The 12083-nt window shown below is 28.6% G+C and overlaps 1 protein-coding gene across 1 annotated transcript; it reads right to left on the bottom strand.

Annotated features, from left to right (window-relative positions):
• Positions 1 to 6255: 6255 nt before the first annotated feature.
• Positions 6256 to 8620, bottom strand: LOC130818136 (40S ribosomal protein S17-like). The gene is made up of 2 exons (XM_057684186.1): positions 8459 to 8620; positions 6256 to 7051 (listed from the first exon to the last, which is right to left on the bottom strand). Exon 2 carries the CDS (start codon positions 7025 to 7027, stop codon positions 6605 to 6607), a length of 423 nt encoding a protein of 140 aa, XP_057540169.1. The 5' UTR covers positions 7028 to 7051; positions 8459 to 8620; the 3' UTR covers positions 6256 to 6604.
• Positions 8621 to 12083: the final 3463 nt, after the last annotated feature.

Genomic DNA, 12083 nt, shown 5'->3' with positions numbered 1-12083 from the left:
TGAGCTCAAATGGCATAGTCAATGCCTGAAAGTTGACAAAAGTCACCGAAAACAAAGGTGTTTTTTTAAAAAAAAAAAATTTAAAGTTATTTTTTTACAAAAAAAATTTAAAAGTTATTTTTTTACAAAAAAAACTGATTTTATAAGTTATTTTTTGCAAATTTTCCTTTAATATATGAAGAGAGAGGGAGGATATGCTATGAGTAGAGGTGGGGAAGAAATGGTTTGAAAAGGGACCCACATTGTATTATGATACGAGAGGTGAAGGTGAGTGAATTGAATAAGGGGTCTCAGGTTTTGGGAGAGGGAATTCAATATGGCAAAGTAAATGCCTTCTTGCTTTGCTTGTTTTTTGCACCTACTATCTTACTTTAATTGAAGTTGAGTACTATCTTATTATGTTCATTTTTACTTTATTTATACCTTTCAAATATCACTTATTTTTTTGGATGTAAAAATTAATTTGTAGTTGGAGAAAACATCGTATAAGTAATAAATATTAGTGTATTTCGCTTATAGAAATTATAATTTGAATTTAAGAAAAAATAAAAGACAAAGAATCATACTCATAAAAGGAGTATATAACCAAAGAAGTTTGTAATTATGATTAAAAGTTAAAGAATGAAAATATTACCAAAATAAAAAAAGAACGCAAATAGAATAGACCAAAATACAAAAATAGAGTATTTTCATGATAACAGAGGGAGTATTGAAGAGTATAAGTATAAGAAATTGGTATTCATAATTTTTATGTAGCATCGGAGACTTTGGCAATTGAAAGTTGGCTATTAGGCTTTGATCTATCAAGTTTGTCATGTTTAATGATATTGACTTTTTTGTTAAGGAAGTTGTATAGGGCATATATTAATGAAGAATTGAAGATGTTTGGTAAAACTGTTAACTTGTATAATTTTTATGTTCATTTCAATAAAAGATCAAAATATTGAAGATTGTTTTTGGCTGTTGGGTGGTTCAATTGGTTTGCTTTACCAACTGACAAACTAATTGATGATATAATTACATTGATCAGCACTCTAAGTGGTTGTTAAGTTAGTTGTAGTTGTTAATAAAAATGTTTTTTAATATTATTTATTGTCTATGTATCATTGAAAACATGTGGGTCAAAAAATAAAAAATTGTGAATATATTTTTCGAATTGATTTTTTATTTTGACTTGAAAAATGACATTTCAGCTAGTTTGTTAAGATTTTTTTTTTTTTTTGTATAATAGCAAAAGCCAAAAATTAACTAATAAATCGACTAAAAATCCAATTATCAAACAAAGCCTATACCTAAGAAATAAAAGTAAAAAATATTAAAACAAAATTACTCCACAATCTAATTCATAATCAATTGCATAGTATTTCATGTCAAACCATCTTGATTGATAAATATGTATATATTCTTTAATAAAAATATTTAAAAAGTTATCTACTAGTTGCCAATAATTGCCTATTAATTAATTAATGAATATTAATTTTGAAAACATTAATTAATTAAAATGAAGTCATCTTTTAGCTCCCTATAATTAAGTTTGGTGATATCTTGGTGTGATATTCTTAGCAATAGCTGCAGTGTATGTCTATGCAACCACAGAACATGCAGCTTACATGAAGATATATTAATATAAAACTAATTTATTCTTGCATGGCTCTAAGTTCTGACCTATGCCTTTTCTTTCATTTTCATTAGGGATTTCTACTTTACTTTATTTTATTTTATTTTATTTTATTTGAAGATGAGAATATATATGATTAGTAGACAAATTAATCACAATAAATTATACCAACAAAATAATTTAAATTTTTTCTCTAATTAATTGGTACGAAACTGAAAGTTTCTTAATTCAATATGTCTATTTACAATTTCTATTTAAAGTTAAACGTATAATTTTAGGTTGCAATCTTAAATTTAATTATAGTTGGTTAAATAATAAAAGTTTAAGTCAAATCAAACGAAATGTTGGTTTTTTTAAAGTGGTAATCCAATCAAACTTGGAGATATAACTTAAATAATAATTATTTTTTATAGTTTTAGAATGATTACTTTAACCTTAAAACGATCACTTACGAATTTAAAGTAATCAATTAAAGAAATGGGCTAATATATGAGGTCGTTTCATAATGAGACGGTCTCATACAAGACAAGTTGTAACTTAAAATAAATTATCCTTTTTAGTTAGTTGATAAGCATTTATTTTGTCAAAAATAGGAAAAACTAAATAGAAAAAATATTTACACACCTTATTCTTATAAGTTCCAAAAATTAGAGGTGAATTTATTTAAATAAAAATAAAAATTAAGTTGATTTAAAACGAATAAGAAATATACAATCAAATTGAAGTGTATCACATTATTTATAATCAAACTTAAGGAATAACATAACCCCTACAACCAAGAGATTTTAGTTTGTGAATCTCCATTTGGCTAGTATTGGATTTTTTTTTTTAATTTTTTTTTACAACGTTTGGATTTCATTTCTTAAATTTTATCTTGGACTAATTTTTGTATGCGATTTTGCTCGTAGTTGTCAAAATTGGATTTGACAAATTCAATCCGATCTAAATATACAATATTCAAAATTCACCTGAACACCCGAATAATTTCATACTCTGATCCTAACCCTACCAATATGCGTGTGATACAAGCTCATTTTAACGAATTAGTTACATTAATTTGGTTCACAATAATGAACTTACGGTCAGTTTGATTGTCAGTAATAAATGATAGGAATGTTACATAAAGAGTAGTTTAATTCTAATAGGAAAATAGTCTTTTGATGACAAGGGTAAGTTCATTCTAGTTGTACATCAATCATACTATTTTGTTTAGTAATTTCATTCCAACACATTAACATTTGAAAATATGGTGTTAGCCTATTACGTGGTAATGAAAATTTGCGAACAAAAAACCTTTTTCATGATCAAAGTTAATTTCATTACAATCACACTACAAATCATTCTCATTACCAACATTTAATAACCACACTCAAACGGGCCGTAAGTGTATATGAGTAGTGTTTTGTAGATTTACTCTTATGAAAAAACCGTTTCTCGATAAGACAACAAAATAAGAAGCACATATACTAATATTTATATTAATTGAACTATTTACCTGTATATAAAAAGCGTCTCACGGTAAGACTGTCTAACACAAAAGTATATATAATTTGTAATATACTTGAGATAATAACACGGTTGAGGCATAGAAATGTAACATTAAATAATTAGAGTTAAAGGACAACACACAACATTAGCACATGTTTGAAATCAAACTAAGTTTAAACATTATATAGTTAAATACATTCTCTCTTTGCTCTTTACTCATGATTGGTGAGAAAATAATCAAATATTCAATGTATGGAGTATATACATGCATGATAAAAACCTTTTCTTCCATTTGAGATGTACTTCTATTAAATAAATAATAAAAAATGATGAAGGGGTAGGAGTAATTTTTAATTCAATTATTTGTTTGTCTTATACTCTATTGATTTTATCTAAATTTATAAATTTCTCTACTATTTTAATTTTTTTTTATTAAGTTTTCATAATCTATCTTATTATAACATTTTATTTTAAAGTCGATTTGCACAGGTTCATGTCTAAATTTTTATAAGTTTTTGAAGTTGGCATAGATTTTACTACCATCAACAACAATAGTTGAAAGAGTATTCTCAGCAATAAATAACATCAAGACTAAGTTGGATAACAAGAAATTTGATAAGTTTTTTAATGATATTGACATATTGTTATAATTTATTTTGAAAATAATTTGTTTTAAAATTTGTTAAATAATGACAATATGTGTCATTTTAAAATATGAAAATGTGGCATGGGCAATTACCAAGAATAAAACATTATTAAATAGAAATTTTTTTTATATAAATAGAATAAAACATAGCAAAGCCTTGACTAAATATGAGAAGGATTCAAAAAGCTCAAAGAGAAGAAAACGACTCAAATTTGACTGGGTGTCTAAATACCGATCAGGTTTTAGTCTTAGTATTAGTCTTTAATCTAGTAAATCTGCGTAAAATTAAACTCTGAGAAAAAAAATAGCGGACAGATCATACTCATACACCTTTAAAAAAAAATAAAAAACACCCAGAGTTAAATATCCAAATAAAAAAACGCCCTGCAAAAATAAGCTAAAATCACATCATAAGCGCATGACAAAACAATCTGCAAAATTTAGAATCATGTAAATATTGGGAGTTCCATGAGAAAGGTTACATAATTAACCAAATGGTACGTGTCGTATTTCTTATTGATAGATGTAGATATTAATACTTTCTCCATCCTAACTCCTACGGATTTTGTTACATTTTTAATTTATAATTGTTATTTATTTATTTTTAAGCACGATCTATACTTTTTTCAATTTTCATTCACATATTTAATTTATTTTAGTCTCATCAACATTTTTTTTTATTTTCCATAAATTATTTTTCATAAATCATTTTCATCTGAAATTTTATTATTGTAACAAATGTTAAAGGACAGTGGGAGGAAAGGTGTTGATTCGAGTTATCAGGTCAATTTTAGGTCGTTTTAAAATCGAGTTATGTCCACATTAATTTTTACATTATTTTAAATTCATTTTGAAGTTGGGTTAAGTCCAGTCCAATTTCATGATCAAGTAAATATCAAATCAACATTTTAGATGAGAAGTATATAAGATTTTCTGTACTGTCTTCGGCCTATGAGGAACAGAAAATTTGAATAAAATAAGATGTTTTAACAACTTAATTTCAAAAAAAAGCTTCGTGAAAACTTAATTCCCAAAATAAGCGTCCGTATATCCAAACCTAGCTTTGGAGTGAGTCGTTGTTATTAACAGCAACTTAGAAAAAAATAATAATAATAAAAAAATAAAAATTTAAGTCGCTGTTAGTAACAGCGACTTAATGCGTTTTAAGTTTCCAGTTCTCAGTTACTTCCTCATTCCAACCTACGAAATTAAGGAGTTGACCAGTTAACCTTAAAGTCGCTATTACTAATAGCGACTTAAGGAATTGACTGGTCAACTCCCTAAGTCGCTGTTAGTAACAGCGACTTATGGCTTTTATTTTATTATTTTTTTTTGACTTTCACTGTTAGTTTCAGCGATTTACTCCAAGGCTAGGTTTGGATGTACGAATACTTATTTTGGGAATTAAATTCTCACGAAGCCTATTTTTGAAATTAAGTTGTTAAATAATCTTATTTTATTCAAATTTTATGAGGAACAAGATATGCAAGTAAAGAGTGACCCAAATTCATTGGATATTCAATAGTAACACATAGAATAAGGCGTGTGAGTTGTGACTTTGCCGTAGGGTACTTCTGATAAACTCACATGAACTCTCCCGCCCTATTTCATTACCATGTTCCCACTTTTTAATTTTTTTTTTTTTAATTTAATTCATTTGTATTACCAAATTTACCCCATAATTATTTATCAAAAAAAAATTAAATAAATATTTGATGAGAAAGTGGAAAAATTGTATAGATGTAATAAAAAGTATTTTAATGTTTTAAACTTTAATCAATTTTGCAAACATTGATTTCTCTTATAAATTTTGTCTTGTGTTGTTTGAAAACCAAATAATACAAGTCAATCAAAAGGATTAGGAGAAAAATAACCAATAAAAATTGTATCCCATATCACTTAAAGAACAAAATGCAAGTTTAAAATTTTCTCTTGTAGAAGACATGAGAAGAACAAAACAATAAAACAAAATTGTCCCACATTTTTATTTCCCACATCGTTTGGAGAATAAAAGGAAAAAATTTAAAATTAATTTTAAATATTTATCATTTAATATTTGATGATATGAAACAATCCTAAATTTGTTAAACTTAATAAATGTAAAAAACAAAAATAAATTAATTGTAAATTTCATGAAGATCCGATTTGTTTTCAAAGTACGTTGAATTTGATTAGATTTACATCAGGCTTTGTTATAAATTAGTTCGGGTGAATTTATTCAATAAATTAATTATAATTTAATAAATTAAAATTGAACATAAATTTATGAGAGATTCAACTTTTTTCAGTTTAAAATCAGTTTGAATTTACAACAGTTTAATTAACCCCTTTAAGTTTACAACAATTTGATAAAATCAATTTGGGTTAAGTCAATTTTAATTAGTCCGCATTCATTTCATGCATGATTTGGGCGGATAAGACTTGAATCGGACACTACTAGATTCGGGTAATCTTGGTTAGAACATATTAGCAAGATATATGCGCACTTACGAAAGACCCGAAATTGACCAAACATGAACACTTAAAAAGTACATTTCTATCAGAGATAACTGAACATAGTAGGGTGTTAAAGCACTCTATCAGAGTACATGTCAACAGTATAAAAGTCACTTTAACAGTGGCATTGATATGGCTTCGCACTTCTCCTTCATCAACGACGATCTTCCAACTCAACACGTCGAGTAATTAAGCATAAATAGTATAGATCGAAAAAGTCGTAAAAAAATATTAATGCACGTCTTGCTAGCAAAAGCAATGTCCTACATGATAAACCTGAAAATTCATCCTCAATCGAGCCCAAAAATAGGCAGCATAAATCTAGATTCGAGAACACAAACAAGATCGAGTAAAACCTAGAACCTCCTTCCACCAGCTCCCCGGCCAAAAGTCGTAGCGGCAGCCACAATCTCTGGTTCAGCTTTGACGATACCGGGAAGATCAGACATGCCAAGAGAAGCAAGCATTTCAATGGTCTCGGGATCAACAGGGATCGAGTCGACCTTGATAGCAGACTCGGCAGGAACAAAGTCCATACGCCTTTCACGCTCTTCCTCTTGCAATTTCAACGAAATTCCACGAACTGGGCCCTTCTGAATCCTCTTCATAAGATGAGTGGAAAATCCAGCGATCTTATTGCGTAGACGCTTAGACGGAATGATGGCAACCTCCTCCAAGGCCTTCTTGTTGGTGTGGAAATCCAATGTCATTCGAGAATAGTACTTCTCGATGACTTGACGAGAAGACTTCTTCACAGTCTTTGTTCGGACACGACCCATTTTGAAAGCTTAAAAAGTACTTACCTGTAAGAGTAAATTTTTTTCCTCATTAACCACAGGCATAAAAGGCTACAGCTTCTCCGTAAGACACTACCTATGTATCTTGGACTCGGGTCATTGATGTAGGATACTAGTACGTGTTCAAGTGTTAGATACGTCTAAATATTCAATTTTACGTCTAAAAATGAAGTGCATAAGTGGCGTACCAATGTCCGTGTATCAAGAATTGGACACGGGTATGTGAAGCAAAATGATGAGTCCGAGTAACATAGGACATTACATCTAATCCAGAATTCCCAACCGAACCCAATATATGAGAGGCAGAACATTGCAAAATCAAAGAAAGCAACTAGGCAATCAACTAGGAAATTTCGAAAGTAATTCAGCTCGAAAAAATTCTATAAAAACACGCCTTCTATACGATCTTCCCAACTCAACTCACTTTAAGCACTTAATCTGACGTTCTCTATATTCATTTGTTTTTTTTTCGTGTACGGAAGTTTCATTGATGAAGATCACCATGGCTTTACCAAAAAGATTGTAAACCTACTTAACTTCCACGATTACCAAAGATGAATTTCCACCAAACTAACAGCATCCCATTAAACTTAATCAGGATGAAACCAAAGAATGACAATATCACCCAACACTAGTCAAAAAATCTAATTACATTTGATACATTACATAAGTATTACGGGCCCGTTTGATTATGGTTAGTAAATGGTGTTAACAGCAATGAAAATTTTCGCTACTTAGCTTGAAAAGCTAATTGACAAAGTTTATGATCAAGATTGTCTTAATCTAATCAGCGTTTACCTTCACAAAATTCATTTCAATTTTCAAGATATTATTAGTTGGTAATGGTAAATTATGAAACAAATTTAATTTTGAGGGTGAGAGCACTATTACCATGAAAATGCATTTTACCTAAACTAGAATTAAAACTCATTTCCATCACCAGTACCATCATTTAATACCATTAACCAAACGCCGTCCAAATTGTAAGGTAAAACCTGTATTTTAACCTATAATAACAACAAATAAGTCCAATATCTACAAGAAATGCAATGCAACCCTCAATAGGAAGATCAATTAAACATAAGTCATTCAATTCAATATTTTTTTGCAGTATAGTATAAATAGAAAGTAGAAAAATTAATGTACTCATAAAAATTTATGATACTATATAAATCAAATCAATTAGCCCATCAAATTTACAACACCAAAATAAGAATATCAGCCGAAAAAAAAGACAAACTTAATGTCATCCAAACACTACCCATCTAAGAGAAACACAATAAGGGCAAAACCCAAAAGTAAAATTTCAATTTTTAGCAAATTATAATGAAGAAAATAATTCAATGGGGTGCAACAATGAAATACAGCATAAACACCAAGATACTTAATGAACAAAAATGAAGAACAAAGCACCTGGAAATGGAAGAAGACAGATGGGCGTGGTTCCGCGGCTGCTGCTGATGATAGGGAAAAGAATGCTGGAGGAGAGGGCGTGAAATTTATTAGGGTTTTTAAATTAGGGAAGAATTTCTTTAGGGTTCTTGATGTGCACTAGGTTTTCAGGCCCATTTTATGTATGACCAGCATGAACATTAGATCGTTGGGCCTTTAAGTCTAGTAATAACCCAAATCGATAAATTAACAACATTTAACCCAAGTAAGGCATATCTCATAATGAAACCATCCCATATAAGAATTTCACAGTATTACCGTCAGACACGCTTCATGCATGGATTAGATGGCCTAATAAGAAAAATTATTAGTATATGGACTTCTTATTTTGAGGTTGCATTACCAAGAGACAGTCTCTTACAATAATATTTTTTCGAGTTAAGGTTATACGTGATCTTATTAAGATTAAAAGTGATTTCTTTAAGGTTATAATTAATCACTTTAAGACGATAAATGTATAAGAATTTTTTTATATATCCATACTATATTCTGAAGTTGTTTATTTTAATAATATGTCGCAATTATATATATATATACATATTTATTTCTGTTAAAACTTTTAAGGTCAAAAGGACAAATATTCAACACATCAACAAAATAATTTTCACTAGTGTTAAGCAACATATTTTTCATGATAAATATATAAATATTTTTCAAACATTAAATTAAAATTAATTTTAAATTTTCAAAAAAAATCATTATTTCCAAACATATTAATATAAAATTCGATAATCAACTCAACAAAATTTTCAATTAATTGAATTTCACAGATATCAATCATTCCTTATTTATTTATCTCGCATAAGAAATGCTTTAATGTCAAAACGTTAACTCTATCTTACATGACATAACCTAGTAGACAAGGGCAAATTTGGTGTCATCAACCTACAGTCACTTCCACAAAATTTATACTCCCTCTATTTCACTAATATTTTCCATTTATTATTTTATTATTATTCGTTAATTACTCTAAATTTATATTTTGTTTTTAATCTATAACTATACATAAAATGTGGGTGTTAAAATATAACTCATAATTTGTATATGATATATGGTGGTATATGACCTTAAGTGAATATATATGAAGTTGAAGTCTAAAGATTCTATTTAATAGTCACTTGACCCTTAAGTGATTCGTACGACCGGTCAACCAAGAGATTAGAAAGCTACTCTTTGTTTGGTGTGTTTTGTTTTTGTGGTGGGCTTTTAGGTTATTTTAATGACCTCTCTTACTTTGCTTAGTTTACACATAATCACTTGGACTATCATATGTTGTAACATTCATCTATTCTGAGAGCCACAATGAAAATTAGGATTTAGTTTGAGGATTTGAGGATTTTTCTTTTCAAATCTTCAAAGAACTTCAATCGAGTTTTTTCTACATCAACTATCATCAATTGTATTTGTAATTAAACCTTTACATAATAATAAAATTGACTTCCAATTCTGTAGGTAAAGTTTTATAGTCTAAGATTAATTGATTTTAGGATTTTTCCTATCTCCAAAATTTGGTGTAGTTACTCGTTTTGGTTTAGATTTTTTTATGTTCATTGTGATTGTTATCTTTCTTAACTGGCAATTTCATCTAACAGCATGACATATTTCAGAAACTTCAACGACCATGTCCTTAACATAGGCAGGAGTGGACCCAGAATTTAAGAATTTAGGTTGCACTAATTTTTTTTAGATATTATGTATCTTAAAGTACAATTAAACCAAAATTTAAAATTTGCATTACATCGATAAACCATAGATACAATGATGCTAATAAAACACAAAAAGGGTAAAACTCCAATCTTTAGGTTTTCATTGGCAACAAAATAACTTACAATAATTGTCATAAAGTATTTAGTAATCAATAAACAAACAGCTACACGTGTACACATACTCGCTAAAAAAATTAAAGTCACACAAATTTGATGTTTACTTATTATAGATTTCCTTGTGACGAGGCTTGATAGCTTGAAATTTTCTTTGTTATGTCGTCATCGATACAATTTCAACAAATCTCGCTCCATATAAGTGAATAATTGCGTTGAAACAAGTTATCATATTCAAAATTACAATTTAAATTGTTATACAAATATTCAAAATTACATTTTTTTTCTTTTTGATGCAATTATTCTACCGAAGATAGAGAGTGACTATTTTCATCTTTTACTTGACAAGTGAGCATTAAATTCCATTTACATTCATACACATGACTTTCACTGTGTAAAAAGTATCATCCACAGTAGGTATCAAAAGAAGCACAAATAGGGCATTATTAAACCTCGTAACCCTTTTTCATTTTATCGCCACTATTGAACTTTCAATATTACCCCTGGTACTTTTCAAATCTTCAATCTCTAACATTTCTCTAAAAACTCTCTCTGAACACTCATTGAACTAAAACAAGCTAAAACTAAAAATCGAATTACAATGGCCAACGAAAATGAGCATCAATATAATTGCAGAATCAATATGATTGTATTAAAATTTGATACATGTTCACTCTTTTGGATATAAATTTAAATAGGAAAATCATATAATTGCAATGTTTGCGGTATTAGAACCTAGACTTCAAGATCTTTCCAATGATATATTATATGCCCAATTCCGATAACCGAGAGAGAAATGACGATCGTTTAAAGTTTGTATGTGCTGAAATTTGATACATGTTCAATCTTTTAAGCATAACTTTTAATAGAAAAATTGTATTAATGTAAGGTTTGTGACATTTGAAACTAGACTTTAAAAGATTTCCAACGATGTATTATATGCCCAATTCTGACAATCGAGCGAGAAATGATGAACATTTAAAATTTGTAGTGATTTCTACATTCAGTCGCGCGATACCGGACTGCGGTGGAGTCGCGCAAAACTTTAAACGGTCGTCATTTCTCGTTCGATTGTCAGAATTGGGCATATAATATGTAGTTTGAAAGCTCTTAATGTCTATTTTCTAATGCCGCAAACCTTGCATTAATACGATTTTTCTATAAAAAGTTATGTCCAAAAGATTGAACATGTATCAACTTTCAGCACAAACAAACTTTAAACAATCGTCATTTCTCGCTCGGTTATCGGAGTTGGCATATAATATATCATTGAAAAGATTTTAAAGTCTAGGTTCTAATGCCGCAAATATTGCAGTAATGTGATTTTCCTATAAAAAGTTTCGGCCAAAAGAGTGATTATATATAAAATTTCAACACAAAACGTGTAATTAGGTTTATTTTTCGATTTTAAAAAATTATTTTCTTTTTTACAATTAATATTTTTTATTTTAATTTAATTATTATTAATAAATTTAATTTAGTGATAATAATGATTGATTTTATGATTAAAAATAAATTTAAAGGCATTTTAATAATTTTATTAAAAAAAATAGTGGCGATATAATGAAAAGAGGCAGGGAAATTGGGCATAAATGTTAGTCCATACTTCCTTATCATTGAATTGTTTTAATGAGTCATAGATAGCATTCATTCTTGATTCTTATCACATTAAATGTTGGATTAAGAAAGTCAAAGTGCTCAGAAGCAGTATTCTGAGTTATAAAGGTTTTGATTCCACACACCATCTTCAAGATAAGTCATGCCAA

The sequence above is a fragment of the Amaranthus tricolor genome, chromosome 7, assembly GCF_026212465.1.
Source record: "Amaranthus tricolor cultivar Red isolate AtriRed21 chromosome 7, ASM2621246v1, whole genome shotgun sequence".
NCBI lineage: Eukaryota > Viridiplantae > Streptophyta > Magnoliopsida > Caryophyllales > Amaranthaceae > Amaranthus > Amaranthus tricolor.
The sequence above is the reverse complement of the archived record's forward strand: the minus strand, read 5'-3'. Positions and strand labels throughout refer to the sequence as shown.